Below are 16,509 nucleotides of genomic sequence, written 5' to 3' on the forward strand. Positions count from 1 at the left end.
AGACTTGCGGTACACGGCTGTTAGAAGGGGGGCAAGTTCTTTCGCGTACTCTGTGTAGAATCGAATTGGTATCCCGTCAGGTCCAGTGGACTTTCCTCTATTGAGTGATTCCAGTTGCTTTTCTATTCCTTGGACACTTATTTCGATGTCAGCCATTTTTTCGTTTGTGCGAGGATTTAGAGAAGGAACTGCAGTGCGGTCTTCCTCTGTGAAACAGCTTTGGAAAAAGGTGTTTAGTATTTCAGCTTTATGCGTGTCATCCTCTGTTTCAATGCCATCATCATCCCGTAGTGTCTGGATATGCTGTTTCGAGCCACTTACTGATTTAATGTAAGACCAGAACTTCCTAGGATTTTCTGTCAAGTCGGTACATAGAATTTTACTTTCGAATTCACTGAACGCTTCACGCATAGCCCTCCTTACGCTAACTTTGACATCGTTTAGCTTCTGTTTGTCTGAGAGGTTTTGGCTGCGTTTAAACTTGGAGTGGAGCTCTCTTTGCTTTCGCAGTAGTTTCCTAACTTTGTTGTTGTACCACGGTGGGTTTTTCCCGTCCCTCACAGTTTTACTCGGCACGTACCTGTCTAAAACGCATTTTCCGATTGCCTTGAACTTTTTCCATAAACACTCAACATTGTCAGTGTCGGAACAGAAATTTTCGTTTTGATCTGTTAGGTAGTCTGAAATCTGCCTTCTATTACTCTTGCTAAACAGATAAACCTTCCTTCCTTTTTTTATATTCCTATTAACTTCCATATTCAGGGATGCTGCAACGGCCTTATGATCACTGATTCCCTGTTCTGTACATACAGAGTCGAAAAGTTCGGGTCTGTTTGTTATCAGTAGGTCCAATATGTTATCTCCACGAGTCGGTTCTCTGTTTAATTGCTCGAGGTAATTTTCGGATAGTGCACTCAGTATAATGTCACTAACCTGTTGATGCTACGTACTGATGTGCTTGATGCTAGTACTGTAGAGCAATGAGTTGCATGTCAACACAAGCACAGAAGTCAACATTACCTTCCTTCAATTGGGCCAACTGGTGGTGAATCGAAGAAGTACAGTACATACTGACGAAAGTAAAATGAGCACTAACATGGAAATTAAGCGTTTCCGGACACATGTCCACATAACATCTTTTCTTTATTTGTGTGTGAGGAATGTTTCCTGAAAGTTTGGCCGTACCTTTTTGTAACACCCTGTATAGTTGTTTTTACATACACAAACAATTCCCCCTCATATTTTATGAATCTTCTGGCTTGTAAGTGACACTGTGCACAATGAGTTATGTTCTCCAGCCAATATAACTAAATAGGAGATTATGGCGTTATGCAGTGGTTGTCACTCTTTCATTTATTTTTTTTATTTTCTCTGATCACATTATACCTCACATGAGAAAGCATTTACTATTTTTGACAACACAGGTTTCACATAAATATCTGTTTAATTAACAAAACATCGAGAAACTGTGACTTATGACACAATTTCAGTTTGAATACTCTTTTCACAAACAAGATTGATCTTTTAGCTTTATATACGTATATAGGTTTGTATCCCTCAGATGTAGTAAGTACAACAAGAATAGTCCTTTAGCAACTGTTTCATCAAATTAATCTTTGTTAACAACTGTAATTAACTTCCAGCTGATTCATTATAAAAAAGTTATATTGAACAGAACTGTCACCTTGAATTGTTTATGCTATGTCTCTTTCCCATGGACGGTATTTACTATCACATATCTATAAAGTTGCCTGATTAGGAAGTAAATCATCAAAATATATTCAACTTTCTTTTATAATGCAGGTATATAATCAAGTTTAACCCATTGTGATGATGACGTTGTTTACAGAAGTCTGATATGCTTAACACCATAGTACCTGAAAAAAAGGGCTAAAATGAGGATTTAAATAATTAATGGAAAATCTCATATAAAGATGTGAAACAAATACTAACAATGAGATAGAGGGGCTGGTCAGTACTTACCTCAGCTCAGTACAGCCGATAGATACACAAAACAGAACAGAAAATTTACATTCCTAGCTTTCGGACCTTTGTTCATTCATCAGGGAGGAGAGAGGGGAAAGAAAGGGAAGAAGGGAAAGTGGATTCAGTTACTCACAACCCAGGTTATGAAGCAACAGGGAAAGGAAAACAGGGAGGGTAGCAAGGATGGAGGCATGGTTGTCAGAGGGAAGCCAAAGATATTCTACTGTAAGTACTGTGCCAGCTTCAAACCAAAGAGGATGCATACAGAAGTAAAGAGGTATATAATATAAGGACAAACACAACTACGTAGGATGAAAAGAAAGCGTGAATGGCTAGAGAGGAAAGGGAAAGAGGAGAAGACTGAAGAGTAAATGGGAGTGAGGTTGTTTAAAGTAGGTTCAGTCAAGGGGGATGGTGGGATGAAAGGATGTGTTGGAGTGCAAGTTTCCATCTCCACAGTTCCGAGGGACTGGTGTTGGGTGGGAGAAGCCAAATGGCATATACGCTGTAGCAGGCTCCTAGGTCCCTAGAATTATGCTGGGGGCCATGCTCTGCTACTGGGTATTGGACATCTCCTAGGCGGGCAGTTCGTCTGTGTCCATTCATGTCAAACCCTACAATATTCCCAGACTACCTTCTCTACCCAGTGGTTCCTACCCCTGTAACCAACCCCGCTGCAAAACCTGCCCCATGCATCCCCCCACAACCACCTACTCCAGCCCCGCTACTGGTAAAACATACACAATTCAAGGCAGGGCCACATGTGAAACAACACGTCATTTATCAGCTGGCATACCTGCACTGCACAGCCTTTTACATCGGTATGACAACAATTAAACTGGCTGAGCGCATGAGCGGACACAGGCGAACTGTCCGCCTAGGAGATGTCCAATACCCAGTAGCAGAGTGTGCCCTCCAGCATAATTCTAGGGACCTAGGAACCTGCTACACCGTATGTGCCATTTGGCTTCTCCCACCCAACACCAGTCCCTCGGAACTGCGGAGATGGGAACTTGCACTCCAACACATCCATTCATCCCGCCAGCCCCCTGGACTGAACCTACGTTAACCAACCTCACTCCCATTTACTCTTCAGTCTTCGCCTCTTTCCCTTTTCTCTTTAGCCATTCACGCATCTTTTCATCCTACTTAGTTGTGTTTATCTTTATATTATATACCTCTTTACTTCTGTATGCATCCTCTTTGGTTTGAAGCTGGCACAGTACTTACAGAATATCTTTGGCTTCCCTCTGACAACCATGCCTCCATCCTTGCTACCCTCCCTGTTTTCCTTTGCCTGTTGCTTTATAACTTGGGTTGTGAGTAACTGAATCCACTTTCCCTTCTTCCCTTTCTTTCCCCTCTCTCCTCCCTGATGAATGAACAAAGGTCCGAAAGCTAGGAATGTAAATTTTCTGTTCTGTTTTGTGTATCTATCGGCTGTACTGAGCTGAGGTAAGTACTGGCAGCCTCTCTATCTCTTTGTTCGTATTTGTTTCACTAAAATCAGGACTGTACAATAAAATAAACAGTCTATACAGTTAAATGGTGGAACATACATTTAAACAGTATTATATGACTGTGGCCCCAGACTATGGAAAGATTATCTCTTTCCTGAGTAGTTCCAGATTCCTATTTAAATGTTTATCCTCAGAGCCTGGTTCCAGGGAAAAGTACAAAAGCATAAACTGTCCATGGGTGCGAGGTACCTGCCCTCCCCATTGTCCCAGTACAAACGTACTTGAGAGCCTTAACACCTCTTATTTGAGCAAGACAATGCTCTTCACTGACCACTTTTAGCCAAGTACATTGGCTGTTTTAAGATCCTTAAAAGTGAAGTCTGCCCACAAAACGTATTAAATTATAGCTTAATGACATTAACCTAGACACAAATTATAACATAATTTCAACCCATTACAAGTTGCATTGCTACAAAACATCCCAGTACAGAAATTACAAAGCACTACTATTTGCAAAAATTTGACTTAATTGTCAGTCAAGTCAAAGATTTGCAGTCACTGATCGTGACGATTCTGATACATGATACTTCCCTGGTTTGATGATTACTTGCCCTGCAGAGCATTTTCTCTTTACCCTACCATCACAATGGAAAAACCTGTAAATAACTGGCGGGTAAGGGTCTAATTTGGTTAATAATGGAGAAAACAAAGTTATATTTTCATAATTGCAGTAGGTTTGTGTTACAAGAACTCACTGCTAACTAAGAATCCCACTTTCTTAACTATAGTCAATTAAAGGTGTACAAAAATTATAAAATTCCTTTCCTATTACTCAAAACTATAATCAGTGCAGTGTAGAAAACTAAAAAATATCAATTTAATCATTACGATCTACAGCTGGCGGTACTTTGTGACGCTTGTTGCAATTCTCATTTCTCCATTATACCTGTCAATCTATTTTAGGTTACATGGACTCTTAAAACATTCCTTCCTTTTTGATATCTTCAGTTTCAGCAATCCCGTTTCCTTCTTCATTCGATCTGTGCCCAGTATTTTTCTCCCTTTATATCTGAACCTCATGTATGGCTCATTAGTTCTTTCTTCCTTTACTGTACAGTAACAACTAATTTTACCTATTGTCAGTCCATGGTGGGGTTTAATTTTCCCGTGGTGGGATTTAGTTTTCCCTGATGAAATCTGCCATTCCTTCCCCACCTCTCTTTGTGACCTTTATTAAGGTTATCCAATAGTTCCAAGTAACTTAATATTCAACTGACTCTTGACGAATCCTTCCCAATCATTTTCTCATGTATGTAGGTGGGCATCTTACTGATTATTACCTTCATTAGATGACTGTCACTTATTGATTCATGTAAGAACTTTACCCTTGTAAGGTGCCATTCAAAATACTTCCAGAATCCACCCCCTTAAAGGGTGAATGGTTTTGGGTCCGTCAGTTCTAGGATTAGTTTTTGCTGTTCTCCCTCTGTCCATTATTTCTCTTTCAATTGTGTCTCAAAATCTTTCCAATTCTGGAAACATGGAGATGTATTGGATAGATTTCTTCTGCCTTCTAGACGAAATTCCTTCCACCACTCATTTGCATTTCCTGACATTTGTGGTCAGCGTACATTACTTTCTTTTAATTCTCCCCTGTTTCCATGTTCCTCTGATTTCGCTCTCAAATCAAAATACTTTTGATACATGTTTGGTTATCAATCTCCACCATCTGCTTAGTAATTTCCTGTAACCTACTCTCAAAAAGTTCTATTCTGGGTACAAAATCTGCTGGCACTGATTCTGTTTCCCCTTCTTAAATCTAATTTTGTTGAAATGTTTCTTTCAGTTCGGTAATCAAATGATTGTTACAGTTCACCTTCTTCTTGAAAGATTTGAATTCGTGTTTGTTTTTCCTTAAGTCAGTTGCTACATCCAAGAAACCCTCTTTCTGTAATTTAGTTTGGAGATTTACATCAGTTGATACTTCCTGCACAGTTGCCACGACTTCAGTTCGGAGAACTTCTAAATTATTATTAAACTCCTCTTTCAAACATTTTCTTTTTAACCAGTTCTTCTCATAACATAAGTTTTAAATTGTTTAATTGATCACTGATTACGGTGACATCAGATTTTTACTTTGTGGTTTCTGCTGTAAACTTTACTTTTACTGAGCTCCCAGTTGGTGCACATCGACAGTGCAGAAAGATATGTATATAGCTTCTTTTCTGTGTTTACTTCGTAGATTCTTACTTAAATTGCTTGTGAGTTTCGTATAGGAGGTGTAATTTTGAGTTTTAGCTACTGTAATCGTAAATTCAGGCAGATTGTAGCGCAGTCGTTAGGCATTTGTACAGCTTAGTTCATACATTCTTTTCGTGTTTCCCTTGCGTTATCTAGGCACGGACTCGTGTTTCAGTGACTGTTGTTCAACATTGATTAGAATGGGCAGGGACTGTGATTGCTGTGTTCGGATGAGGGCTGAGTTGGCATCCCTTCGCTCACAGCTGCAGGCAGCGCTGACTTAGATCGCGCAGCTTGAGGCTGTTGCCAATGGGCACCACTGTGGGGAGCCGGATTTGGGTATCACGGGGATGTCAACCTCATCCCATCTGTCCCCAGATCAGTCTGCTGCTGTGGTTGCCCCAGTTGCTGCCCGTAGTGGGGCTGAGCCCTCCCCTGTGGTTGATTGGGAGGTCGTTCCAAGGCGTGGCAGGCAGCGAAAGACATCCCCGGAGGCTGATCAGAAAGCCTCCCCGGTGCGTCTGACAAGCAGGTTTCAGGTACTGTCTCTGGCTGAGCCAGATGCAGCTGCCTGCCCTGTTTCAGAGGATGATTCTCAGTCTTCAAGGTCCGTGCAATCACAGAGGGTGGCTTATTGGTAGTTGGGAGCTCCAATGTTAAGCGCATAATGGGGCCCCTTAGGGATATAGCGGCTAAGGAGGGGAAGATCCAGTGTGCACTCCGTCTGCATTCCGGGTGGAGTCATTCTTGATGTGGAATGGGTCCTTCCGGATGCCATGAAAAGCACAGGGTGGAGCCAGCTGCAGGTGGTGGCACATGCCGGCACTAATGACGTGTGTCGCTTTGGATCTGAGGAAATTCTCTCTGGATTCCAGCGGCTATCTGATTTGGTGAAGGCTGCCGGTCTTGCTTACGAGATGAAGGCAGAGCTCACCACCTGCAGCATCATTGACAGAACCGACTGCGGACCTTTGGTGCAGAGCTGGGTGGAGGGTCTGAATCAGAGGCTCAGAGGGTTTTGCGACCGTGTTGGCTGCAGATTCCTTGACTTGCACCAATGGTGTGTGGCGTGGAGTGGGCAGTTTTTTAGGTTAGAAGGCCTCGGGAAAGTACGGGGTGGGCTGCAATCTCAAAGGGTGCGTGGCAAATACAGGACATGCTTGGATCAAGGAACAGTCGGAATTGTAGTTGTAAATTGTTGTAGTTTTGCTGGGAAAGTCCCTGAGCTTCAAGCGCTAATAGAAAGCACAGAAGCTGAAATCGTTATAGGTACAGAAAGCTGGCTAAAGCCTGAAATAAGTTCTGCAGGAATTTTTACGAAGTCTCAGACGGTGTTCAGGAAAGATAGATTAGGCAGAATTGGTGGTGGAGTGTTTGTGTCTGTCAGTAGTGATTTATCTTGTAGTGAAGTCGAAGTAGATACTCCGTGCGAATTGGTATGGGTGGAGGTTATACTTAACAGCCGAACTAAGTTAATAATTGGCTCCTTCTACCGACCCCCAGACTCTGATGATATAGTTGCTGAACAGTTCAGAGAAAATTTGAATCTCGTAACAAATAAATACCCCACTCATACGGTTATAGTTGGTGGGGACTTCAACCTTCCCTCAATATGTTGGCAAAAATACTTGTTCAAAACTGGTGGTAGGCAGAAAACATCTTTCGAGATTGTCCTAAATAATTTCTCCGAAAATTATTTCGAGCAGTTAGTCCACGAACCCACGCGAATTGTAAATGGTTGCGAAAACACACTTGACCTCTTAGCCACAAACAATCCAGAGCTAATAGAGAGCATCATGACTGATACAGGGATTAGTGATCACAAGGTCGTTGTAGCTAGGCTCAATACCGTTTCTTCCAAATCCACCAGAAACCAATGCAAAATAATTTTATTTAAAAAAGCGGATAAAGTGTCACTAGAAGCCTTCCTAAGAGACAATCTCCATTCCTTCCGAACTGACTATGCAAATGTGGACGAGATGGGGCTCAAATTCAAAGAGATTCATACCTCATAAATTGGTAAGAGATGGAACTGATCCCCCATGGTACACAAAACAGGTCCGAATGCTGTTGCAGAGGCAACGGAAAAAGCATGCGAAGTTCAGAAGCACACGAAATCCTGGAGATTGTCTAAAATTTACAGATGCGTGAAATTTGGCACGGACTTCAATGCGAGATGCCTTTAATAGGTTCCACAACGAAACATTGTCTTGAAATTTAGTAGAAAATCCGAAGAAATTCTGGTCGTATGTAAAGTACACAAGTGGCAAGAGGCAGTCAATACCTTCGCTGCGCAGTGCTGATGGTACTGTTACCGATGACTGTGCCGCTAAAGCGGAGTTATTGAACACAGTTTTCCGAAATTCCTTCACCAGGGAAGATGAATGGAATATTCCAGAATTTGAAACACGAACAGCTGCTAGCATGAGTTTCTTAGAAGTAGATACCTTAGGGGTTGCGAAGCAACTCAAATCACTTGATACGGGCATGTCTTCAGGTCCAAATTGTATACCAATTAGGTTCCTTTCAGATTACGCTGATACAATAGCTCCCTACTTAGCAATCATATACAACTGCTCGCTCACCGATAGATCTGTACCTACAGATTGGAAAATTGCGCAGGTTGCACCAGTGTTTAAGAAGGGTAGTAGGAGTAATCCATCGAACTACAGACCTATATCATTGATGTAGGTTTGCAGTAGGGTTTTGGAGCATATACTGTATTCAAACATTATGAATAACCTCGAAGGGAACGATCTATTGATATGTAGTCAGCATGGTTTCAGAAAACATCGTTCTTGTGCAGCACAGCTAGCTCTTTATTCGCACGAAGTAATGGCCTCTATCGACAGGGGATCTCAAGTTGATTCCGTATTTCTAGTTTTCCGGAAAGCTTTTGACACCGTTCCTCACAAGCGACTTCTAATCAGGCTGCGGGCCTATGGGGTATCGTCTCAGTTGTGCGACTGGATTTGTGATTTCCTGCCAGGAAGGTCGCAGTTCGTAGTAATAGATGGCAAATCATCGAGTAAAACTGAAGTGATATCAGGTGTTCCCCAGGGAAGCGTCCTGGGACTTCTGCGGTTCCTGATCTATATAAATGACCTGGGTGACAATCTGAGCAGTTCTCTTAGGTTATTCGCAGATGAAGCTAGTAAGGTCATCCGAAGACCAGTATCAGTTGCAAAGCGATTTAGAAAAGATTGCTGTATGGTGTGGCAGGTGGCAGTTGATGCTAAGTAACGAAACGTGTGAGGTGATCCACATGAGTTCCAAAAGAAATCCGTTGGAATTCGATTACTCGATAAATAGTACAATTCTCAAGGCTGCCAATTAAACTAAGTACCTGGGTGTTAAAATTGCTAACAACTTCAGTTGGAAAGACGACATAGATAATGTTGTGGGGAAGGCGAGCCAAAGGTTGCGTTTCATTGACAAGACACTTAGAAGATGCAACAAGTCCACTAAAGAGACAGCTTACACTAAACTCGTTCGTCCTCTGTTAGAATATTGCTGCGCGGTGTGGGATCCTTACCAGGTGGGATTGATGGAGGACATCGAAAGGGTGCAAAAAAGGGCAGCTCATTTTGTATTATCACATAATAGGGGAGAGAGTGTGGCAGATATCATACGCGAGTTGGGATGGAAGTCATTAAAGCAAAGACGTTTTTCGTCGCGGCAAGATCTATTTACGAAATTTCAGTCACTAACTTTCTCTTCCGAAAGCGAAAATATATTGTTGAGCCCAACCTACATAGGTAGGAATGATCATCAAAATAAAATAAGAGAAATCAGAGCTCGAACAGAAAGGTTTAGGTGTTGGTTTTTCCCGCGCGCTGTTTGGGAGTGGAATGGTAGAGAGACAGTATGATTGTGGTTCGATGAACCCTCTGCCAAGCACTTAAATGTGAATTGCAGAGTAATCATGTAGATGTAGATCTTTCAGGCTTGTCAAGTTTTGTCACACAACCATTTAATTCAGCCAATCTGTCTATATTATGTTGGTTAGAAGCCTCAAAGGCAGTTGACAGTTTCTCTATTTTTTTTTATTTTGATTATTTAACTATTTATTTTAATTGTCCATTCTAAGATTAAACTCTCTATTTTGATCTTGATATCTACAGCCATAATCATGTGTTGAAATTGTTTAAATGACTTATCTTTTTTATTTTGTCAAAATCATTACCGTATTTACTCGAATGTAAGCCGCACCTGAAAAATGAGACTCGAAATAAAGGAAAAAAAAATTTCCCGAATCTAAGCCGCACCTGAAATTTGAGACTCTAAATTCAAGGGGAGAGAAAAGTTTTAGGCCACATCTCCAAATCGAAACAAAGTTGGTCCATTGTAATATGAGACACAATTTAGGTCGAATGAATGACGATACAGCTACAGTAGTTTGGTTCGAGTCATAAGCTTAGCAGTTAAGCTTTACCACGTAGCCATTGCTAGGCGTCAGGCACTCCGTCCGTATTTATAAGGGTACCCTTCCTTTTTCACGTGCTTCGTCTAGTTTGAATCGATTGCTTATTTTGCTTTGATCTGATAAGTGCCGTTTTATTTGTTATAGGTGTTTGCGTCACTCTTAAGCTGAAAATGCATTACTGCACCGTGTCATGCATTGTTTGTCGCATTCTGATAGTGCGTGCTTACGGCCTGTCGCGGCTCGTGGCATGGCTTGCTTTTGTGCGCGCTACCGCCGCGTACAATTAAAAAAAAAAAAAAAAAAGGCAAGAGACTGCTATTTGTTGTTACTCACACTGCTGCTTTCTTTGATAATGATCAACAAGAATCAAATAATAGACTGCGTATGATAGAACATGTTCTGAACGAGAGTTAGGCGAAAATTTTTCTCTGTTTGAAAATCTTTGCGGCCGCTTCTTTATTACATCAAATTGTGCACAGAAATTAGTCATCTTAGATTTAAAAATCTAGTCACTTGCCGTGCTTCATTTCTGACTGTATCACTATTAGGCATAGAAATAATACGAATATAAACATGACACGATACGTATATCTTTCCGAGTTTGCTGTTGTCTCACTCTAGTTTCGTAGTTTATTAGGGAGACAGGATTTAAATGAGATAGCAGCAAACACAAAAGAATACATGGCAAAATGTTTATATTCGTATTATTCTTATGGTGAAGAGAATACTGTATGTGATTCAAATTTCATCAGGTTCCTATTAGCAACCATCTCTTCTCACAGATAGGAAAAAATTCAGAACGTAGAGTTGGCCATATTGACAAACATCCCAAACAGTCTTGCCAGTCAGATTTTCGTTGTACACTGAAATTGTGCTACATTCGAAGATGAACAATACAGAATTTGTATTTACTTCGTTGGATAATTTGTGAAAATGCAGTGGTCAAAACTCGCAGCAGAGAAAAAAAGCTCATCTTCTACTTTTTTTTTTTTAATTTATTTACTGACGCAGAGGTTTTGGCGCCAGTATTTATCTTTGTGTCTACAAAGCATGCCTGCGTAGCGCTATATATATTTGACGGCAGAAGTTAGTTGTGGCGGCACGTACCAACATTTTTCATGACTTCCGCTTGCTTTGCACTCGATTCTAAGCCGCAGGCGGTTTTTTGGATTACAAAACTGGAAAAAAAGTGCGGCTTAGATTCGAGTAAATACGGTACTGGTCATTTTTAATCTTACAAAAGATATTAAACTTTTTAACAAAGAAATAGTTAATTTTTGTCCTGTCTTTTTACTTTTTTCACTAATAAAAATTCACAAACATGCTCACTGGTAATTCTAAATGATTAATGGAAAATCTCATATAAAGATGTGAAACAAATACTAACAAAGAGATAGAGGGGCTGGCCATTACTTACCTAGGCTCAGTACAGCCGATAGATACACACAAAACAGAACCAAAAATTTACGTTCCTAGCTTTTGGAACAAATGTTCCTTCATCAGGGAGAAGAGAGGGGAAAGAAAGGGAAGAAGGGAAAGTAGATTCAGTTACTCACAACCCAAGTTATAAAGCAACAGGGAAAGGAAAACAGGGAGGGTAGCAAGGATGGAGGCATGGTTGTCAGAGGGAAGCCAAAGATCCCTTGGCTTCCCTCTGACAACCATGCCTCCATCCTTGCTACCCTCCCTGTTGCTACATAACCTCGGTTGTGAGTTACTGATTCTACTTTCCCTTCTTCCCTTTCTTTCCCCTCTCTCCTCCCTGATGAAGGAACATTTGTTCCGAAAGCTAGGAACGTAAATTTTTGGTTCTGTTTTGTGCGTATCTATCGGCTGTACTGAGCTGAGGTAAGTACTGGCCAGCCCCTCTATCTCTTTGTTAGTATTTGTTTCACCGGTAATTCTGTCTGACTTTATTCATTTTTACAATCATCTGGTGTCTGCTTGTCATCAGCATTGGTGTTTGGTCTGCTTCCGTAGCAGTGATGTTGGCTGCATCAATTTTCACCATTTAAAAGCAGTTTTCACTCTTCCGACGACATTTGTAGCGGGGGCAGTGTCTGCTTCCATAGGGGCGAGACTCAACAATTACAGCGTCTGTGCAAGCACCAGTTGATGACACCTGTAGTGTTCTTGTTCTTGAAACTTCAACAAATAATGCTGGAGCATATGTTAAATTCTCAGCACCCAATGTTGTTATAATTATCAGTTGTCCCCGAATTACATCAGCTCCAATCATTCTTTCGGCTGTCATGATTTGGAGGCTATTGTTAATGAAACATTACTTTTCTTTCTTTCTTGTTTCTTCTGTTTAGTGTCACAGTTGCCACATATAATGTTACTTCCTCTTGGACTTCTTCTCAAAGCAGGTTCATTCAGTTTGGAATTAAGGCAGCTAATTTGTGAATCAATATAACTTTGATCTCAATTTTGATCTTTTTTATCACTGACATGTAAAGAATACAGTCCATTACATTGTTTTGTTTATTAATATGAAAATATTTTCTCATAAAAGCTACAGATTGCTCAGTGGCACTAGTTGAACTTTCTCTAACACCTCTCAAGAGTGCCAGGAATGATTTGCAGATCCTTAATGTAACAGAGAAACTATATGTCTGAGGCATCGTGGAGTTCGTCCTATCAATCTCTTTGGCAAGTGTAGCAGGTACAACAGCAGCCAGTTAATACTGTGTGGCGGATGAACTCCAGTTGGGTGCTATGCTCGTTCACTCCACGTGATTTTTTAGGAACAACCAGAATCATATTCTTTGGAATACAGTTAAAATCTTAATTAACAGAATATTAATGCCACACATTACCTGTGATCATGCTAGCAGCAGGAGCATGAATGTAAACATGAACAATTTGTTTGGCATTACAATATCAAGTTGTATACAGCTGCTTTACCTATTTACAATTCAGGAATTTCATTCATGTTGTTGTCAGAGTTAAATTATACTTATTGTTGTTATCAATAGCCATATTTTGTGTTTAATGAATATGTCCTGACAAATGAAAATTTGCGTTTGATTGGAACACACACCTGGATACGTTGCTTTTCACTACCAGTAACTTCAGCTATTCAGCTATCTGAGCACACCTTCAAGTCTGACTCAAACTGCCATTGTCACTGATGTTTTTTGGTACGATGTCCGCATACTGCAACGAGAGATTGTCCCGTGGGTTATTTAGGAGTAGCACCCCCATGAAGGTGGTTGATGGATTTCATGGAAGCATGTGACTTCACAGTCATGAAGACACTTTTGCTGAAATGAAATTAATGTACCAGTGGGGATGAAATGAATAAAGATCAGTTACATGAAATAAATTAAATATCTTTGGAAATGCTGAAATGTGAATCATTATTGCCTCCATTCATTTCATTTGGTTTATATCACTTGTGGCAGGATATGCTGCTATGCTCCACTGTGCAGAACAAGTTCCTGTCTGCAAAGTCGTGAGATGTGGGTGCTAGGTAGAAAAATTCCAATTACCTGTATGCTGAAGCAAGCACTGTGAATTCTGTGCTGTTGAGCATGCTCTGCGACTGGGTGCTCTATTTGCCTCTGTGTATTCCTCATACATGTCCAGGCATTCTTGCTATCAGCTTCACTTTTTTGTGTAAATTGATATGTGTATGTTTATCTTGGTTATTGATTGTTATTGCGGGATGTTATCTACGTAATGTGATTGTGTTGTTGCAAATTGTTGTGAGCTTTGAATTACCCTTTTCCAATGACTGTTACATAATTTCTGCCTGGTTCTACTACCTGGCTCTTCAAAGCAATCAGATAATAATTGCGGTTCACTGTGAGCATTTATCTTAATTTCTGCAACTTCTGATTAGGGTGTCACCTTTTGAAGACAGGATAAAAGCTAGGAAATATTGGAATAAATGCTATACAACACTGCTTCAATTGTGTTAAGTAAATGTACTATGTTTCTCAGCCTGTCTTACAGTCTCTCTGTTTTCCTGCAGTCCTTAGTAACTTTCATTAACTCTTGCTCCTTGTTCCTAGTTTCTGAGGGTAGTGTGCTTGTTAATTATTTTTTCATGATTAAGCCTGCTGCTCCATAGTAAGAAGTTTTATTTTGCCATTGTTTGATTTGGATATTTTTTTTCTTTATACTGGCTTTTAAATTGCAGGATATGCTTTGGGCAGTGTGGAAGGCCGCGTAGCAATCCAGTATGTAAATTCAACTACTACGAAAGATAATTTCACATTCAAGTGCCACCGTTCAAATGGGGCACCTAATGGCTACCAAGATATCTATGCTGTAAGTATCACATCACACTGACATCCAAACAAATTCCTGCTGTAATGCTTTTGTACTGTTCACTGAGCAACCTGTAGTTGGATTTTTTTTTTTTTTCTTTGCTCAGATCATGTAGTTTCTTATTCCGTTTTGAAGGCTGAAATGGAAGAGGTGAACAGTCTATGTTGTCCTGGATGCAGCATCAGTACAATAATTGCCATTTTTGGAAGGGGTTTATATCTTTCTCAATGGATTATGGTTCATGAAGTTACCTGCTACAATAAGTACTGAAAAGATTGCAGCTAAAGTAAAAGTAAACAAATTATTGAATTTGAAAACATTGGATGGTTGTTTTGAGTATTCTTCTCACCAATGTGGCATTTGAAACCTTCAACCTGAGAATTTCTGCAGTCTTCATAGTATAAAATATAGAAATGTTCATATCTTAGGAAAGCAACAGTTACACTTAATTAGTCTATAAATTATCAGAAGAAAGTGGGATACTACCTTCAGATTTTGGAATAAACAATGACAATTTTTTGCACTGTGTCATATTCATCTGCTAGAATCTTTTAAGCTGATGCTGAGAAAATCAAGAAACTGTGGGGAAATGGGGGAATTGGTTAAATATGTTGTTATTGGGAACAAGAAGATTAAATGAAACTTTGGAGTAGCAAAATATAAATCTGTGAAGTGCAGATGGAAAACCCTCATTCAACATAGAAGAGCAGACAGATCACAAGTCTGTCTGGGACTTGTAAGATGAAGAGGAGCTGTCCCAAAGTGTTAGGAAAGGAAGAGGAAGTTGATTTGAAAGAAATTAGTGATCAAGTAATGCTGTCGTGCTTTGTGACAGAGCACTAAATGATCTGAAAACAAACAAATCAGCTGGAGTTGAAAGTAGACATTCAAGGTCACTGAAATTAGTGGGAGATATAGGAACTACATAGGTAATTTGAATTGGTGCTGAAGATGTGTGAAAATAGGGACCATCAGATTTCCAGAAAAAGCATTACCAAAGAAGGCACATTGGGATAAATATCCAGACACATTGCTTAATTTTTTCATCAGATTTTAGATAGCTCAAATCAGATATCATGACTGTACAGAATAATATTTAGTGACTAACAGCAAATAATAAAATACTATGTGTTGACAAAACTCTATGTATGTATGCTTTATACAACCAGCTTTAACACAGCTTTTTTTAAAGACAAAAGAATAAAAACCCTACCCATATTGATTCGAACTTTTTTTGCTAAATGGATTAGTGAAAATATTGAGTAATTGACTGCATATTTACTGCACTTTTGTAGATGAAAGAGTGCAGTTGAACCATTAAAAGCTGGATATATGATAATATATTCTGTTTTTTTTTTTTTTTTTTTTTTTTTTTTTACAAGTATTTGTTTCCAGTGATGCTCAACAGCAGTGTTTCATAAATAAGAAGAAAATGAAAATACACGCATAATATTCACAGCTATCATTCTGTTATAAAGAAGACATGAAAGTTCTTTTATGGCAGCAGATGATTGACACACGTGCCTTTGCTAACAGCACAACATTGCCTGCAGCACCTATTGGTGGTTTGTGACTATATCGGTTGGACCCTAGATGGTTGGAAAACCATGGCCTGGTGAGATGAGTCCCAGTTTAAGTTAGTAGGAGCTGCTGGCAGGGTTAGTGTGTGGTACAGACCCCACTAAGTCGTGGACCCAAGTTGTCAACAAGGCAGTGGGCAAACAGGTGGTGGCTCCACAATGGTGTGGACTGGACTGGGTCTGCTGCTCCAGCTGAACTGACCATTGACTGGAAATGGTAATATTAGGCTACTTGGAGACCATTTGTACCCATTCATGGACTTCATGTTCCTAAACAACAATGGAATTTTTGGTTGACAATGCGCCATGTCACCGGGCTGCAGTCATTCGCAATTGGTTTGAAGAACTTTATGGATAATTTTAGCAAATGACCTGACCAGCCAGATTACCCAATGTGAATCCTATTAAATATTTATGGGATGTATTTGAGAGGTCATTTCGTGTGCAAAATCCTGCACTGGCAGCACTGTAGCTATTATGGAGGGCTATAGAGGCAGCATGGCTTGGTACTTCAGCAGGGGACTTGCTAGCTGCAATG

General features: G+C 40.1%; 1 protein-coding gene across 1 annotated transcript in view; it reads left to right on the forward strand.

Moving 5' to 3' along the window:
- Positions 1–16,509, forward strand: part of LOC124802745 (protein Rae1) — a 58,170-nt gene that overhangs the window by 26,429 nt on the left and 15,232 nt on the right. The window contains exon 6 of the mRNA XM_047263728.1: positions 14,261–14,391. Within this exon, the coding sequence (XP_047119684.1) occupies positions 14,261–14,391 (131 nt within the window). The remainder of the gene's footprint in view (positions 1–14,260; positions 14,392–16,509) is intronic.

This window comes from Schistocerca piceifrons, chromosome 6, assembly GCF_021461385.2.
Source record: "Schistocerca piceifrons isolate TAMUIC-IGC-003096 chromosome 6, iqSchPice1.1, whole genome shotgun sequence".
Lineage (NCBI taxonomy): Eukaryota > Metazoa > Arthropoda > Insecta > Orthoptera > Acrididae > Schistocerca > Schistocerca piceifrons.